Below are 19,381 nucleotides of genomic sequence, written 5' to 3' on the forward strand. Positions count from 1 at the left end.
TAATTTTACCACGATAAGTTGTAAAATGAACACAAAGCATCACACGTTAACAGACTGCATGTGAGAGTAATGTAAAAATACCCAAGGCGATAGTAAATGTTAACACACGATCCATAAGGAGGCAAGTGACACAGAAGCCTCCCTTAGATTTCGGCAGCAACAGGGTTGCTGAGCATCGTGGTGAGGTATCAGAAACACAGGAAAGATCTGTACAGGGTGGGGGATCAAGACAGAAATGGAAGTTGGAAACCAGAAACAGGTAGGTTTTCACCTCTTTTTCTTCCATTCCGCCAACTTGAGTTTGGAGTTTTTTCTGCCACAGTTGCCTCGACAGAAAGGCACATCATAATCAGGATGGCAGTATTCTTGGCGGGACTATGTCTGGCACCCGCTTCTGCCTCTGACGCAGTCGACATGAGAGCAATATTCTGGCAGGGGTGGAGGGACTCCGACGATTTTCCCTCCAGAGACCCGTCAACATCTAAATACAGCGAGTGGACGGCCAAGTCGGCTGATGGGAATACGGTCAAAAAACCGACTGCCGGACCAGCCGCCAACATCTAAATCAGGCCCTAAATCTGTCAGGTTTGTTCAGATGGCGATTTATTATTTTCATTAACAATGTCAGACGTAAATCATTACTAGGACATTATGACCCACAATTATAACTTTTCTATTTCCAAGCTGTCAACATTTTGGTAATGAGGAGCAACGTGTCAGTATTACTCTATCCTTCATCACTGTATTTGAGTTCTACTGAATAACATGTAATTATGAGGAAACAAGGTAACCCAGAATGTCTTTGATGGCTAGGAAAACATTTTCCAGTATGTATGCATCTTAGCACATGTTCAGTATTCAGAGAATTATCTAATGCCCTGAAATCTCTTCAAGAAACACTATCTGACGTCTAGCCAGATTAACAAATCAAACAGTCATTGCTTGCTTTTCCAAATGCAGGATGAAAAGGCATGGGTCCTTTCTCCTTAGACAATTCAACAAGATTACCTGGCTCTTACTTCAGTTTTCTATAACTTTCTTTGTCATCACCTTAGAGAACTTCAATACAAAGTGGTTTTCATCTCTTTCAAGCCAAAGCATGCAGACATCCTATGGGAAATTACCCATTCTCAACTAATTCCTACTTTATTTCATTATTTCATATTTTCCTTTGCTTTTTAGATAGAAGAGGTGGACACAAATTCACCTAACCTTTTGGGAAATCATTTTTTAATGTGTCTAGGTAGCTACTACTAGGTAGCTACTAACATAATTTACAAAGCAGTAATAGGTGCCAGTGTAGATTTTCTTTGATGGCTGAAAATGTGCCAAAGACACAAGGCAAAACATAACAAGAGTGGATTTCTCAGTGTCACATAACTTGTTGCCATCTATGGCAGAACCAACTTAAGAACCTGAGGCTAGACAGACACTTTATTAAAGATCAGTGGAACAAGATGTGGTTCACTGTGACCCATGTCTCTCACTTTGCTTAAATTTCCCAGCTTAGCTTCAATAGTTACAACTGAAGCAAACGATTATGAAAAACCGACCTGTAACTGAAGGCTTTTCAGACTGCATTTAAGAGCTTTAGTTGTAGCCTGCAGAACTTTGAACAGGTTCGCAAGGGAGTTAAGCTATAATCATTATTGCCCCATAAACAGGGCTGCTCTTCCTCTGACTTTCCCATCTGAGTTGCTGTATGTGCAGCCTCATTAGATTGAAACAGCATCATGTTATCAGATGCAAAGGTCTAAATTGTTTAATGTACGAAGAAATGGCAAAAACAATCACTCTGTCTTTACCATCTTGGTGGATATTTCGGTTTAAGGCTTTCTTAGACAAATGTGGGGTGTTTGTTGAAGGCACAATCAGCAGTCTCTCTAGAGCATAATGGACTGTGATGAACATGTGTCATTATAAGCAGCAGCCTTGGTAACAACCCTAGAATTGCCATTTTTTGGGGCTGTGCTAAATGTGCCCAACAGAAGGGGCAGGGAAAGGGAGGGTACTTTTAGGGCTGTGCCATCTCTTTATTTTTCAAATAGAAGATAGTAACAAGAGGCAAACTGATTTCACTATCTCTTCTCTCATCAAAATACACTAGCTGAGCCTGAACTCTAGGGAACTGGCTTATGGATAGACATGGTTTAATACTAGTTGTGCTGCACGCAAGGCTCCTTCATTTTAAATTTCTCAAACAAAGAAATAATTATTTACTACCTTCTAGTCCATTATGAATTAACAGTGCTTCCTACCCCTTGACTATATGGGCACCGGGTAGACAGTACAACAGCGATGCACTTAGAACGCTTCAGACATTGCACGAGTGCTGTGATTGTACCACTCTGGAATGAAGCGATGTTTTTGTGTTAAACACACTAATAGGAGCATGGTAGTCACTCAAAACTCCTCTAACCACCAGGTAATCTTAACCGACCCTTTAAGTCTAGGTGTAACGTGCCAAGCAGCAGGTAAGTGTAGTGTGCAAAGTCTAGAAAAAGGTCAAAAAAGAGTAGTAGTGCGCTGTATAAATATATAAATAAATATACATATTTGTTTTTCTAATTTTATAGTGATTTTTTTTCGCAGGTAAAGAAAACGACGTTGACATGCTGTAAAGCACCACACAATAAATGCAATCATTACACCTTAAAATGGCTGGCAAATCACAGTCAATGTAACCTAAATTATGTGTCTGTTCCGTATGAAACTTCAAGAGATAAACGTTGTACTCACTCTGAAATTGTAACCTTGTCACCTCTCTCAACACCGCTTAGAAGCAATTCATTAATGCAATGCACACGATACAAAACAATAATACTCTGCCTTCAAGAAACATTCCTAACCTTTTCCCTGCTGTGGTACATGTGCATGCCAGAGCAATTGTTTTTACAAAGTACCTAGAGGTCTCAAACTAGGGGAATCTATCCGAGACCTTCCTGCTTTAGGGCTGTAAACAGGTGTTCACTGGCAAATCAAGTCCAGTCTCTTAGGGGGTATGATGTCACCTCACAGCAGTGAAACAGTGAAATCACGCCAGAGTACTAAAGAAGAATAATGATGGGTTTATGTAAAGGTTCAGATATAGACAGTGCTGCGCCTTTAGTAGTGTAGTTAAAAGCTGCACACAATACTATAAGCCATCAGGCATGTATCTAAATGGATCTAATGCAGAAAAATATAGTAACACAGGAATATGTAAATGAACAATAACCTGATTAGAAGAGCCAACATCTTCAGATATTGAGGAAGGAGTCTCGAAGGGGGCTGGCCATGAGGCTCTTCCTGCTTCACCACTCTCATCAGGAGTTGCAGCATCTGTCGGCTCCTCTCTAGAGGAAGTAACTGGTTCGGCCGCATCATCCCCATTTATACTGAATGAGAAAGAAAGAAAAAAAGTCATCCAAACTTTCTTAAACATGCTTCCATCTTCACTGCTTTCACATATGGTTTAGGGGTGTACTAATCAATGTTCATTAAGAAGCAACAAAAAAAGCCATATCAACACAGAACTAAGTTAACTACAAGCATATTTCTGAAACTGAGAAAAATTATAAGTAAAAGGACATACATTACCTGTAATATAAAAACTTTGAAAGAATAGCCTTTTGGTACCAGTGCTCTTTGCTTTTCTTTTTCCTCTGCCACTTTTGGTCTATTAATCTTTGATAGAAGTCTTTCAACCATGTCCAATCTCCAGTCTAAAATTGAAACACCAGCAAGTGATTTAAAAAGGGAAAAAACATATGGTGAGCTACATTGTTTTTAAAACATGTCTGCTTTGTAAATATAAGAACCTTTATCGTGTTAACGCATCATAAATGTACTGAAACTAGAAACCGATCACATTGTTGTCAGTATTTGCAATGGGGGCATCAGACATAATGCCATACGTGATGTAATCTGTGAGATCATAAGCAGTGCATTGCTGGAGTATAAGTTATGGTTAGCTCAGGTAACTAACTGTTGAATTTCTGTGGTTTTGTGCGGTGTAAACTTTGAGGCCAACTTCTACGTCCCTGCAACCTTTGTTTTTTCCAGTGAATATCTAAGGTTTTTTAAATTCTATTTTCTAACTATAACGTCCCTGTAACATTTGTTTTTTCAATAGATAATATATCTATCTATCTATATACACATATACATATATACAAACGCACTCCCTATATATACATAAACATACTGGCAGCCACCAGTAGGTATAGTTAGGGCACAGTTTGCAAAGAAAAAGTGTTTTTGATATTCTAATAACTGCGGCGCCGTTTGACGAATCTTAACAAAATGTTCCAAAAAAAGTGACCTCCCGATTCTTGTTGTGCATGGACATTTTTGGGGTGATCTGTCAAACAGGTGCCGAGAAAAAATGTATTTCACATGTTAATTCCCATAGAGATTTTAGACACATACAACCCGAGCTGCTGAGCGCCTGGTCCAGAAAGAGCCCATTTTGTGATCTGCTGTACATCCTTTCAGTAGTTTAAGATACTAAAGGAAAAACAAATTTGTATATATAGGGACGCAGACCTTCCCCAAATCAAACCAATCTTGTGCCTCTCATGAGAGTGGCTGTGCAAGTGGTTGTTTGGGTGTGTGAGTAGGTGTCTGAGTGGGTGTTTGTGCGGGTGTGTGAGTGGGTATGTGATTGGTGGTGCGGGTGTGTGACTGGGAGTGTGAGTGGCTGTATGGGAGTGTGAGTGGTTGTATGGGTGTGTGACTGGGTGTGTGTGTGGTTGTATGGGTCTGTGAGTGGTTCTGTGGATCATGTCATTTGAGATGCCATCAGTGATGTCATCAGTGATGTCGATGATCATGTCATGAGTAACGTAATATGCGAGGTCATAGGCAGTGCATTGCGGGGGCATATGTTATAGTTTGCTCAGGTAACTATAACTGCTGTATTTCTATGCTTTTGTGCGTGTAAAATCTGAGCCTAACTATAACGTCCATGTAACCTTTGGTCTTTTGGTACATTTCGACATTTTTTAAAATTCTATTTCCTAACTATTAAGTCCCTGGTAACCTTTGGTTTTTAGAGAAATTCAAAGGTTTTTTAAATGTTATTTCTTAACTGTGACCTGTAACCTTTGAGAGTGGGTTTGTGGGTGGCTCTATAGGTTGGTGAGTGCGTGACTGTATGAGTCTGTGAGTGGATGTGTGAGTGTCTGTATGGGTGTACGAGTAGTTTTGAGTGGGTGTGTGGGTCTGTAAGTGGTTGTGTGAGTGACTGTAGGGGGTTGGTGATTGAGTAGCTTTGACTGTGTGAGTGGGTGTTGGAGTGCTTATCTGAGTGTGTAAGTTGGTGAGTGAGTAACTGTATGGGCCGGTGTGTGAGTCCCTGTTTGGGTCTGCGAGTGGTTTTGTGGGTGCATGAGTGTGTGGGTGGATGAATGGGTGCGAGTTGTGGTGTGGGTCTGTGAGTAGATGTGAGTGGCTGAATGGGTGACTGAGTAGGTGTGAGTGGCTGTGTGGGTGTGTCAGTAGCTGTGTGAGTGACAGGGCCAGAACTAAACCTCACCTGCTCCTTTATCCAACAAGAGTCCAGAGTTTTTTCACAAAATGTCTACCTAACTGGAGTACTTTCTACTGGTTAATTAGCAAGTGCTAATTTCTTGGGTAAATGCCTAGTGCATATTCTACACCTCAAGCGTCTTCTTCCAGAAATCTGAGATAACATGACTTCTGCTATAGAGAAGATGACAGGACTACAAACAGGTGAATCTCCACCAAACAAGAGTACTTCCTTTTAACTATATAAAACAAGTGCTTCTTTGTTTGGTGGAGACGTCCTCATATTCGTCGGCATCAAGAACGAGTCACCAAAATCATCGGGAACGCGCTGGGGGCCTTTTGGTAACCTGTCCATCATCCTGGCAAAAGGTGGGAAGACCTTTGCAAACTACTTAGGTGGATGGGCCGGGGCTTCCAGGTGATTTTGCATATTTGTATACTGGTAGTAATTTAAAGGGAGAATCATGGACTCTCACCGGGAGAGGACAAGAAAGAACCCCCTCGTAATGGCACTACAGATTTCACTACGATAGATCAACGATGCATTCACCCCCACCAAGGATTTCAGATATTTTTTCAATGTGTGAAATGCTTAGCCTTCACCAAGCCCAGCAACTTAGGATCATTTGTTCTTTTCAGAATGGGAGGGGGGTCACGGAGGCCCCCCTTCCCAGGCTGATTTTACGAGTCCCAGCATGCAACTGGAAAGTAAAACTCACCATAGAGGCCCATTGGAGGGCAATCTTGTTCACTGGCATGCAGATAAGAGCGCTGTGGGAGGATTGATGTGAAGTCATGCCTGTGAACAAGTACCAGGAGGGCTGAAACGCGCAAGGCTATATTAGATTTTTGATGCACTTGTCACACCTCCAGCCTATAAATTAAATAATAGAATCCGCTTGGGAGAGTGTCTTGTATTTTGGACAACATTGGATGCGAGATATACATTGTACTTAAAAAACAGAATTAAAGGGGGGGCGTGGCCTAGTGATCCATCGTGGTGGACGCGTGCTAGGCGAGCTCCGCTCAGCCTACCTGAATTATCCTACATTTATCCTGCTTATCCAGTCTCATTGGGAGACTGCACCATAATCTGTGGCCACTGCGGCGGGGGGCAACATCCCGAGGCCCGGCTCGTTGCTGGATTGGCAGCGGGGACGCTGTGGCACCGGCGGTCTGCATCGTGGCCGGCGTGGTAGTGGAGCTGTGGCGGGGCCTCTCCGGGGGCTGCCGTCGAAGAGGGGATAGAGTGCCACGGTCTGCGGGCTTATGTCAGCAAGTGGGGACGCCCACGGTTGTTGCGGCTTCAGGCGGATCGCCAGTGGTGGTGAACGGAGCATTGCGGAGCAGCTTGCAGTCACCCGGTAAGAGATCTTGGCACCCTGCCCCTCCCCCACGGCCTCGCGTTTGGCGGCCGCATCGGGTATAGTGAACTGACTGCAGGCCTCTGGGGGTCTGCTTAGAACCCGGGCCTGTGAGGCATTGTGCGGTGACCTGCGGAGGGACCCGGTGGGGCCCATGAAGATCGGGGCGGCCTCCCTGCCCCTTGATTGAAGAGAGACACGGGCGGTGGCTCCGGCAGGCGCTTGGGGGATCCTGGACAGCCGCACCTGCCCGGTGAGCTGCCCAACACCAACACCTGCCCTTTGGAGAGCTACTGGTATGTCTCACGTTCATTAATCCACACTGGACCCTGGGAATGCACTATAATTCCTCGCTATATATAAAACTAAGTTTGCTTTGCATCATTGCCCTTCCCCCCTCTGCTTGGTGGGCGGTCTCGTACTCGGCGGCTGGATCGGGCCGCAAGAGCTGCGCTTGTTGTGTTGGAGCTGCGGAAACGCATTGGGAGCCCAGGCCTGGGTGGTGAGTGTCTGTGGTCATCAGGGGGCCCTGGGAGAGTGTGAAAAGACCGGGACATGCTCCAGTGCCCCCTACTTTGAACGCTATTGGTGTGGCAGTGTGGCCATTACCTTCTGCGGCTGTGTAGCACGCCCTGATCTGGGGTTTCTGTCCGCGGCCCCCGCTGTTCTGGGACTTGGTGATGCAGATTGGCGGCAAGACTGAGACTGGAGACCGAGGGGCTGGGGCACTGCCTGTGTCGGGGGCCGAATACCCAGGCGGATAGCGGGCCTCCCTAACATATTAGTTCCATAAGGCTGGCATATCCTACTCGATCGGCAAAGCGAGCTGTGGTGTGATCGTACAGGTGAGATATGTGGCTCTGTGGCAGTCATGATGAGGGATAACACGGGGGGAGGCTCTGCTAAGCAGAGCACCTTGGACAAATTCACCGGCCCTGGGGCGGCTGCGATTGATCATGGAGGAGCGTCTGGTGGCGTGCCGGATACCGCTGCACTCATGGCGGCAATTACACAGTCCAGGGATGCCTTAGACGCTAAAATCGGGGCCGGCGGCTCAGATATCATGCTCCTGCGGCAGGACCTGCGCGATGCGCTGGGGCGCATCAGGGAGGCTGAGACCAGAATCTCTGGAGGGGAAGACACCGTTACTCTACAGAAAACATTTGCTTCGCTGGAGGCGGTTCAGCGGGGTCTGGCGACGCGAGTGGTAGAAGTGGAGGGCAGGGCTAGATGGAATAATCTCCGCTTTGTTGGTTTCCCAGAGGGCTGCGAAGGGGGAGACATGGAGCGGTTCCTTACCAATTGGCTGAAGAGATGGCTTCCCGTGGAGTCCCTGTCCCGCTGCTTTGTGGTGGAACGTGCCCATAGGGCTCTGACGCAGAAGTCGCCACCGGGAGCACGGCCGAGGCCTGTGATAGCCAAACTATTGAACTATCATGATCGTGACGTTATCCTGAAACAGGCCAGAGCAAAGGAGCCACTAATGTATGACAATGCCCGCATTCTTGTCTTCCCTGACTATACGAGGCTGGTCCAAAAGAAGAGACAGTCGTTCTTGGCAGCCAAGGCTCGTCTACGAGAGTTGAAGCTCCCCTATGCCTGGTTATATCCAGCCAGACTGCGGGTGATCTACCAGTCACGCACTCACTTCTTTGATTCGCCGGAGGAGGTTTTTCACTGGACAGATGTCGGGTCTGGTGGCTCAGTGGACGAATGCATCCCCTGCAGGGGCCTGTGTTCGACCTCATGGTCACAGGTTCAAATACCGGCGGGTCCACTCAGCCTTTCATCCATTTGAGGTCGATAAAATGAGTACCATTGAGTTGGGTAACAATTTACATCTGTTATTTCAATGCCAAGATGCCCCGTTGCTGGAGTGAACGTGCGCTTTACAAATACACCTGTTTTGTTAGACGGTAAAAGTTTGACCCCGCACGCCACCCAGGAGGCAATCGGACTCATCATCTAGTGAAGTGGTTCGTAAGCTGCCAAAGCCCAAAACCAAGGCGAACAGGCGCTCCAGGTCCAGACGTCGATCTCAGTCCTGCAATGACCCTGGCAGAGCTGCGTCGATGCCTCAGCCGGGGTCTCAGCCTCCTAGATGCTTTGGGGATCCCCACCGCTCGGGGGGGGGGGCCTTTGGACACTACTTGCCTCAATCGGAGAAGCACTTATGAGGGTCAGTACCTTTGCCATACCTTGCTGGACAGAGGGAACGCTTGATGACAATGGGCTGGAAGTCGGGGATCCATTGGTGGGGGTTGGCCGGGTACTCCCATTGGGGTCCGCAGGCCCCCTCCACCGCGCCAGATACTTCAGTGGTTTTGAGGTATAGGGAGGGGGTGGGGACCATATCATATTTGTACAGAACCGCCACACACACAACTAATGCTTATCCTCCCATCTGTAGTTGTAACGGGGTCCCTCTATGACAGTCCCATCAAATAGATAGCGAGTTCACCCTGGTGTTTTCCGGATAGTGAGGTGGAATGTTAGGGGGGGCATTAGACAAAGTCAAACGAGGGGCCATACTCCAGCAGGCCAAGCACGCACATGCGGATATCCTTAAGTTGCAGGAGACAAACTTAATGGGGACGAAGACACTGTGCTTCCTCCGCTATGGATATTTCCAAGTGTTCCACTCTGGGTTTATAAGGGGTGGCGATCCTGATCCACCGCAGAGTTACATATCAGCATATTAAAACATGGACGAGCACCCAGGAGAGATATCTCTTCCTGAGCGGTACCATTTATGAGGAGCAAGTGGTGTTGGGGTGTATATATGCTCCTCTGCCGCTGTCATGGGTGTTGGTTGAGTGACTCAGGACCCTGTGGGCCAATATGCCGGACGGGCTGTCTATAGTAGGGGAGGATTGGAATGATGTAATGGGTATGGCCAGGGACAGGTGGAGATCGGGGGGGGGCGCTCCGTTGTTTGTCAGACCACTAAATTGTACTACCTGGTTTTGGGGCTGGGCTGTGCTGATCCTTGGCGTCGGATGCACAGGGAGGAACGGGGGGTACACGTATCTCTCGGCGGTACAGGATTCATACTCCCGGCTTTATTATCTATTCGTACCCTTGGGGGTGGCGGGCAGAGTGGTGGCGGCCGATATTCTTCCGCGGGGCCTGTCGGACCACTCGCCAGTTGCTCTCACTTTTCAGCTGGGCCCGATGCGGCAGCCCTTTCGAGGGTGCCTATCAGTTTGGAATTTGCAGAACGAGGAATAAAGGGTGCGCATTGAGCGAGCTCTTGAGAATTACTTGGATCTTAACGTGGGATTGGTGGAAGAGGCCGAACCCTGTGGGAGGCTATGAAGCCCACCATACAGGGTGTTTATATTTTCTTCTGCTCGGCTGCTCGCAGAGCTAGAAGGGAGTCGCTCTTGAAATCAGAGGCCACTATTATAGAGCTCGAAGGCCGTAGCAGGGGGAGGGGGGAAGCCAAGTGAGTCGCCAGCTACTGCTAGCACAGCAGACACATGCAGACCTCCTGCTGGACGAGGGCCGTCTGGCAAGGTTGGCTACCCGGAGCAGGATTTATCAGTGGGGGGATAAGTCTAGCAAGTTGCTCCATAGATTGTGCCAGGGAGTCTTGCGCCCCCAGGCTCTCCCGAGCATATCGGACCCGGGTTGAAGGTCTCTAAGGGACACCTCCGAGATTGCTGAAAGCTTTGCAACATACTACACGGAAATTTATGCGCCCAGGGAAAGCCTACAGGAGGACGAGATTTGCCGTTTTCTTGACGATCTTCCGCCTACGGTCCTCTCTAATGAGACACGTACGGAACTGGATCTCCCGCTCACGGAGGAGGAGCTGGGTACTTCCCTTGGGGACCTGCATTCTGGGAGAGCCCCGGGTCCTAACTGCTTCCCGTGAGAATATTTTAAGAAATACTTCCTGAAGCTGGGGCCCCAAATCCTTAGTGATAGATGAAGCAAGGGAGTGAGGATGTCTTCCCCGTGACTGGAGAAACGCAGAAGTGGTGTTTTTTCAATAACCGGGCCGACCCCCGGACCAACATGCCTCGTATCGTCCTATCTCTCTGCTGAATGTGGAGGCCAAAATCTTGGCCAAAATCTTGGCCAAAGCTTTGGCCAATCCTCTTCGATCTCACATCACTACCCTTGTGCACCCCGATCAGGCCGGTTTTATGCCCCAAGAGCTACGTGTCATAACATTCGCCGTACACATGTTGCCGTGGCTACCATTCAGGGTTTGGGGAAACAGGGGGCGTTGTTATTAGCAGACATGGATAGGGCGTTTGAGTCCCTCAGCTCGGTGTATCCGTTTGCCCTCCTACGCCGCTTGAATATCTGCACACGCTTCCTGTCTTACCTGACACTGCTTTACACGGACCTTACAACTTCGGTGCGCATTGCAGGATCCATATCCTCCACTTTTTCCATCGGGCGTGGCACCAGTCAAGGTTGCCCCCTGTCTCCCTATCAGTTTGCCTTGGCTGCCTGGGTGCGGATGGATGCAAAGGTGGCGTGGTTTGAGTGGGCACACGGGCTTTCAGACCGCATTGCGTTATAGGCGGATGATGTGTTGTTTTTTCGGACTGATGTCATTAGGATGGGTCCGAGGTTGCTTCGCATCATGCAAATCTTTGGTGAGTCATCAGGATTGTATATGAATCCCTGCAAATCTACCTTGTAGGTCTTGGGAGATGCGGTGTATCTAGGGCAGTGGGCATCGGCGATGCAGGTCACCACGGGAGGGGGGGGGGGGGTGCTGAAATACCTGGGTGTGTATTTGTCTGACTCGCCCAGTGTGTCTTGGGATGAAAATATTGCTCCGGTAGGGGCACGTGTGCGGGAGGATCTTAAGGCATGGTCACATATGCCCTTGTTTATTGATGGTAGATCGACCATTTTTAAGATGGTTTCGCTGCCACGCCTGCTGTATCAACTGCAAAACCACGCGTATCTGATAATTCCTGCATGGTTCAGGCAGGTTAATGTGTCCCTGGGGCAATTTCTGGGGGCGGGGAAGCGGCTAGGGTCGCCCTAAGGACATGTTTTCCATCGCCATACTGTGGAGGGCTGGCTACCCCAGACATTCAATCATACTATATGGCATCGCACCTGCTTGTACTGAATGAGTGGTGGTATGGGGATAGAGTCCACCCGGCATATGCGGTCGAGTGACTGTGCATGGGGGAATTCCACCCTACATACCATCTTATATTCAGCACCCCTGCACAATTCCTTGCCGCCAGCCACTAGGGTGGTGTTTCAGATATGGAAACAGGCTCTCAGTAGGGTGTGGTGGTGGGGTAGGTTAAAGGGGGAGACTCCCCTGTGGTATAATGGGCAATTGCCACAGCTGGATGCACTGTCTGGGTTTCGTAGTTGAGACAACATTGGTATCTCTACCGTGGGCAACTTGATGCGGGGTCCGGTATTGAAGTCTTTTCAAGTTCGCCAGCAGGACTTTCAGATGCCGAAGACCCAATTTTATAGATACTTTCAGTTCCGACACACTATCTCCCCTAGTCTTGAGGGTTTGGAGACTCTTCCAGAGTTCAGTCCGATCGAGGCTAAGGTATTTATGGGAGATCTCCAAGACCATAAAATATCCAAAATTTACCAATCACTAGTTACACATAGCTCACCCACGCTGCAGAAACATAGAGGCTTGGGAAGGGGATATGGGCCCATGGGAGGGGGATGTGGGCCCGTTGGAGGGGAGGACTGGACGGAGGCTCTGGCCTCCCCGCGGGAGTCTGCAAGTGTGGTGCGCCTGCGCCTCGTTCAGTTCAAGTACCTTCATCGGTTATACTATACTAGGGTCCGGCTTTGGAGGGCGGGATTGGTGGCTTCCCGTGTGCCTGCGATGTGAGCGGGAAGAAGGGACTCTAATACACACAATATGGCACTGCTCGGCCCACGCAAAATTTTGGAAAGGTGTTATGGCTTGTCTAATGGAAGTATTCGGTTAGGACCTCTCCTCCTCACCAAGGCTGGTACTCTTGCATATTATGAATGGGGTTGGGGGCAACATTTATAAACGCTACCTTATGTTATTAGGTTTTACACTGGCCAAAAGAGACATTGCAAAATCTTGGAAGGCAGCTGTTGCGCCCTTCCTGTCCGCTTGGAAGAATGGTCTGGACTTCTGTATGGGGTTGGAAAACCCCATTTTCAAAGCACGGGTTTGCCCACAAAAACCTTTCAAAATCTGGAAACTATGGGTGGACTTTTGGGGCCTGCAGTTGGAGCCCTTATCTACTGCAGATGTTATGGACCCAGTTTAAAATTTCAAGTGTATGCGACGAGAAGCTATAGGTGTAGCAATGTATTCTACAAGTTAGGGTGGGTGCGAGAGTGGCACACAGGTTCAGTGAAGGTACTAGTGTGATGGGAGGGGGTTGTTATGTTTCTTCTTCTTTCTTTATTTCCTTCGGTTGTCTCTTTAGTTGTATTGCATTTCAATTTTTTGTTGGTTATGTTCTTGCAAAAGTCAAAGCTACACGGATGTCAACTTATTATGCAGAATGTCTCTGGGGTACAGAGCTCTGCCGCATATGTGCTATTTGACAAATAAAATCTGTTTTAAAAAAACAGAATTAAAAAACCTCAGAAATTTTCTGAAAAAAACAAAGGTCACAGGGACGTTATAGTTAGGCTCAGATTTCAGTCGTACAAAACCAGTGAAATTCAGCATTTATAGTTACTTGAGCTAACTAGAACTTAGGTCCACACTGCTTATGACTTCACATATTGCATCAGTCATGACATGATCAGTGACTATAAGGTCCCTGTAACCTTGGTTTTTTTGAGTGAATATGTACGTTTTTTTTAAATTTAATTTCCTAACAGAGGGTACATGAGTGTCTCAGTGGGTGTACGAGTGTCTGAGAAGGTTTATAAGTCGGTGTGCGCGAGTATGAGTGGGGCTGTAAGTGGGTATATGAGTGGGTGTGTGAGTATGACATGAGTGGGCAGTAAACTCTGCTCCACCGGCGGAATTTGCCGAGTTTTGCCACTATGTGCTCCGCTTTGAACGCGAAGTACAGCAAAAGTTTTGCCAACTCTGGCAGAGCGAAGTTTACCGACACGCTCACCTCTAGACTTCATCTCCAAACCAATAGTGTGCCAGGAGGCCACTTTGCAGAGTGGTAGAGAAAAGGGCGGGCCTCCGATGAGGTCTCAGCAATTTCGCTGTGGGGGACTTACTTGTGGCAACAATAGGAGGACTTGGCCGCAAACAACACTCAGCAGTCAAGTGGTCTTCATCCCCCCCCAACTAGTAGTGTGCCAGGAGGCACCTTTGCAGAGTGGTTGGGAAAGGGAACGGGCCTCCGAAGAGGTCTCAGTAATCCCGCTGTGGGGGACTTACTTGTGCCAACAAGAGGGGTTCTTGTCCCAAACGACCCTCAGCAGGAAAGGGGGACTTCATTCCCCAACCAGTAGTGTGCCAAGAGGCCTCTTTGCAGAGTGGTTGAGAAAAGGGGCGGACCATCCAACGAGGTCTGAGCAATCCCGATGGGGGGGGACTTACTTGTGGAAACAATAGGTGTTCTTGACCTCCAACGATCCTCAGCAGCCAAGGGGACTTCATCCTCCAACCAGTAGTGTGCCAAGAGGACCCTTAGCAGATTGGTTGAGAGAGGGTGCAGGGCCTCTGACAAGGTCCGAGCAATCCCGCTGTACGGATACATACTTGTTGCTATTATTTAGCTCGTGGGGAGGTGGTGGTGGTGGTTCCCAAAGCTCAATGAGTCTCAGGAGGGGGGCTCGTGAGCCCCCTCCTTTTTAAAAAAAATTGCCCCTAGAACCAGGGAGCTGTATTCAAAACAAGCACAGGACCCCGCGCTTGTTTTTTTAAATAATTTTTGTCGCAGATTTGAGACTCTGTTTTGTTTTAGGAGCAAACTTTATTTTTTTAAGTCCTTTTGGCCCTGTGAGGGTCCATTTGGCACTCCATGACCAGAGCTAAAGTGTCAAGGTATTCCTACCCTGCCCCTTTTCTTTTTAAAACATTTTTTGTGTGACTTGGCTGAAGCAGAGTCCCGAGATGGCTGCCAAAACCTGGTTGAAGTGTTTTTAGCCAATCAAATCTTAGCACGAGATTGGGTAGTTTTGCGAAACCTTTGTGTCCCTATATATACAAATTTAGATTGGTATCAATATCTCAAAAATGACTGAATGCATTTACATCAATTCACAAAAAGGTCACTTTCTGGAACAAAAGCTGCCTTTCTGCCAACTTTAATGTAATTCCGCCAGCGGTTTGGGCTCAAGTCGTGTCTAAGTTCCTTATGGAAAAGTGCATTGGGAAAACGCATTTTGGTACCCTCCCTTTTTCTCGGCCCCCACTAGACGAACCACCCTGAAACTTTCTGAACACGAGTTGAACCAACTGCCCCCTACTATCTTTTTGTATTTATTTTTTACTTTCTAGACATAGAGACCAAGTCATTATGTCCTGCAATGTCACGGCTGCAATATTTTCTTTCGTTTTGCAGCCAGCGCCAATGAAATCACATGTGCATGAGGGACCGCTTGGTAGCATGGGACTAAACCAGTCAACTGGGGGAAAAAAGCCCTTAAAATGCTCTATTGGTTTTTTATTTTAATTCTGTTCCTGCAGGACCAACCATCCAGATATCTATTTTTTTTTTTAACCTTAATTTCTCAAAAACAGCTAAACAGATTTACCACAAATAGCACAATTTCGGGGTAAAGATCTAACTTTCTGATAGATTTGGTGTAATCATTCTGTTCAGTCTCTGTATTGTAATGGGAATTGCATGGGAAAACAGCGCTTTGGGACACTTCTCCACCATTTTCTCTGTCCTCGCTTGACAGATGACCCCAAAACTTTCCAAGAAGGAGCTGCGATGAATGAACTTTTTTTTTGCAAAGCTTCATGAAGCTTCGTTATACACCAACAAAGTCATCAGCAAAAAAAAATGTTTTTCCTGTGGAACCTATGTATAAGTACACAGTGGCGTGAGGTAAAGAAATAAGATCCCCTGCAAGAGGCACTAATTTCACATTTTACACCAGTTCCCATCAATATTATAAAGATTTCAGAAGTGTGCACGAAGTAAATGAATGCTGCTTGAGAGAACATATAGGCATGGTATACATAACAGAGTGAGGGATGAAATCAAAAGAGATGAGTTATGGCTGATTGTTTAATCTGATAATATTGGATCTGCATTAATGCAGCTATCATGTGGAAGTGTGCCAGCATTTGGCTGGCTTGCAGAAGGGTGAAAGATGGGGAAATTAACCAACACTGAAAAGCAGAGAGGGGCGGGATTTTCAGCAGGCAAAACCAGTTGGTGTGAGACTAACTAAAGTCCCAAAACAAACTGAAGCCAAAGGAAAATTAATTCTTTCCAATGGCCAGAAAAAGAACTGGGACAAAAAGGCCACCACAACCAACACCCCGGACAGTTGCTGCAAGTGTGGTCAGAATGGCGTCCTATATGCACAAAATGTCCAGTCTATTCTCAGAGATTTTCACACTTCATTGTATGTGGAAGAGGACTGTATCAGCGGGTCGATGGCTCATATTGATTACTGGAAGGCAATCTAAAGAAAATCTATATGGATCACAGGCTTAGCATTCACCACAAAGGGGTCATCTTTCATATATTCCATTTCTTTTGTGTATGAGTAAGTGAATGAGAACGTAAGGTGCAACCTAAATATGGATTGCCGGTTGGAAAATAACCTCTTGGAACCTTGTGATGGTGTATAACTGCACCAACTCGGTCTCAGGCAGTCTTCAAGGGAGATTCTCCAGGGGAAACAAGCTCTCAAACCAGGGTTTACAGAAGCTCCAGAAGAGTAATCACAATGCAGGAATCACAGCTGCCTTCTTAGGACTGTGGTAAACAGCGTTGCCAGCACGGGGTCAGCAGAAAGATGTAGCAATCTTGCAAGAGATTCAGGAACTGCTACAGGCTGAAGATCCTGACAAGGCTATCCAATCTGTGCCCCACTCTTAAAAGACTATAAACCTGAAGTGTCCAATGTAGGTCCAGGAGGGGCATATCCATGCCAAATTTTCCAGCTAACCACCAACTTTAGAAATGAGTTCTATTTAGATTGACTATATGAACATGTATTTTATATTGCTATCCTGACAATCTACTTTGGATCGGCCCTCATGGACCTACACTGGACATCCCTGCGGTCGGTATTCAGGCTGGCAACCAAACGTTGAGGAAGCAGGATGCTTTCAAGCTATTTGGGTAGATTGATTGCTCTATATCACGCTTAATGATCTGGAATATAAAGCTACTAAGAGGCACACCAGAATATCTTAATGCATCTGGCATGAGGTATCCTTCGCAAAGTACTTCAGAGACAAATACAACAAACAACAACTCCACTACATCTGTTGTCCCAGAATGGGCAAACAAGCAGAGAGGGTTTGTCAAACCTGCTCGGCATTTCAAATAACAAGAAATATGGGAAGACAAAAGCTTGTCTAGTTACACTTGAGATGTGTTAATTCATTGTAATAAAGATGGACATACGTTATCCCCTTAATTGCATCTGCAAATAAATAATCCCTGGTGGCATGGACTGCATCACAAGTAACTTTAAAAAAGTGCCAGAGAACCTATACTGCCCTTGTGGTGGCTAGGACCCCTTGTAGGATTTGTTCCAGATTTGGGTTCCTCAAATGGCAATGTGATAGGAGTGTGGGGTGACTCACAAGTTCTCACATCCTACCCCCAGACCAGAAGCTTTTTGAGTATTTTTAAATAACTCCTAATAAAACAATGGGTGCCTTAGAGCTATCACAGAGTAGGAAGTGGGGCATTCCCCTGTCATGCCTGTTATACACCTATCAGAAAGGAATGGGCTTATTCTTGGTCCAACCTATCTGCAGCCCCTTTCCTTTGGTGAAGAAGATCTCCGTCATAGAACCCTGGGTCACTCAGTTAGGACATGGCAGACTATGTCCTGGATATCACGGCAAACATACTACAATTTGTACGCAGGACGAAGGGCAAGCCTGCAGCAGCTGAAGGACAGGTGTGACCAGAAGATTGCTCATAATTCTTAGCAGGATGGGCATAAGAGCAGTTAGTCCTTGTGCTCTAGAGGATAACTATACAGGCCTTGACTACCTGAAAATCCCGATCGAAAAGGAGGAGTACACAGCACATTATTCTTCCTGACAACAATGTTAACACCTCTCTCCAACCACAATATTTACAGATGGAACACTTCCTGCAAGGAGCTATGTTTATAGGATTTTGGAACTTTGTATGCCCATGATATTGTCCTACCGTTATAACAAATCCTACTATATCAACATGGTCACTACATCACATGCCACAACATTACCTACCTTTATGTCGCCGGTAATTGATATTTTTATTCATAATAAAATATATTTATAATAGCAATATATTAAAACAATAAGTATTGGCACAGTCAATAGGCCTCTTGTGTGAAACACACTGGGTTTGTGTAGGAAATCGCCTTTTTTGCGTGGTTATCCCAGATTTTTCAACTTTTGCTGGACCCTATTTTTGCTGTTTTTAAAACACTGCACTTCACCCATACTAACCAGAGGTAAAGTACTGGTTCTCGTTCTCTCCTTTACACATGGTTAAATTGGCTTCGGACAAAGAAGTGGGCTGCAAGTGTCAGTTGGCTGACCTACTGTGTGGCTACAGGGACAAATGAAGTTGTAGGAGGACTTCTCCCTGGAGAGCCCAACTGACCAGTAGCAACTGGTCCTGACTGAACCTTAGCTAGTGACATTTGCCAGAGTGATTCCTTGACCCTGTGGGCTACCCCCGTGGTTCTGGAAGTTTTACAAGTGACCCAGATGTGCCTATCCAAAAGTAAGTGTATTGGACCCGCGGTCCAGTGCAGTCATCCTGAAATTGGACCTAGGTCCTGGTCTAGTGCAATCACAGACTATCACTGGCGTTCAGCATTTTTTTTTTTTGGCTATTTGTTTAAAACTTTATAAATTGATCTCTCTAGTTCACCCTATTTGTTTTCTGTCATTATTTTGTTTAATACATTTGACTATTTTCCAAATCATTTTGGGATTTTTATTGATTGTTGTTTTGATACTACATAAAATACTTCACACTGCCATAGGTTATGCCTGACTGTTCTGTGCTGTAGCTACCAGATGGTTAAGCTCAGGTTAATTTAGTGACTTTAAGGGTTCACACTGGAAGAGTTGTAATTATTGCTTAAGGTGGGTGGTTGCGCTCACCCAATAATATTCCAATTTCTTACAATTTGCCAATACTTGCGGTTTTCTCCTGGACAGCACTAAAAATCATCAGCAGCCTTTTTCGAATGGAGTTTTTTAAAGTATAATAAAAGTCTTTTGAAGATGTGCAACCATCTCCCATCTTTAAATGCATTTCCTTATATTTGAAAAAACGCCATTCAAAGACGGACACCGCAGCTGTGCAGCCATTCGTTTCAGCCATCTTTCAATGGGATGTCTAAAAAGTTAAGTAAGTACATTAAAAGATGCCCATCGTATATGCATG

General features: G+C 46.3%; 2 protein-coding genes across 7 annotated transcripts in view; one reads left to right on the forward strand and one right to left on the reverse strand.

The window, feature by feature from the left end:
• Positions 1-19,381, reverse strand: part of EDRF1 (erythroid differentiation regulatory factor 1) — a 412,080-nt gene that overhangs the window by 316,431 nt on the left and 76,268 nt on the right. For both annotated transcript variants that reach the window (XM_085606261.1, XM_085606259.1), the window contains exons 5-6: positions 3,580-3,704; positions 3,218-3,377 (exon numbers count right to left, since the gene is read on the reverse strand). In XM_085606261.1, coding sequence (XP_085462387.1) covers positions 3,218-3,377; positions 3,580-3,704 — 285 coding nt within the window. The remainder of the gene's footprint in view (positions 1-3,217; positions 3,378-3,579; positions 3,705-19,381) is intronic.
• LOC146867551 (MLV-related proviral Env polyprotein-like) overlaps positions 1-19,381 on the forward strand; it is a 169,926-nt gene that overhangs the window by 1,625 nt on the left and 148,920 nt on the right. The window lies entirely within an intron of this gene.

The sequence above is a fragment of the Triturus cristatus genome, chromosome 1_2 (assembly GCF_964204655.1).
Source record: "Triturus cristatus chromosome 1_2, aTriCri1.1, whole genome shotgun sequence".
In the NCBI taxonomy this organism is placed as follows: Eukaryota; Metazoa; Chordata; class Amphibia; order Caudata; family Salamandridae; genus Triturus; species Triturus cristatus.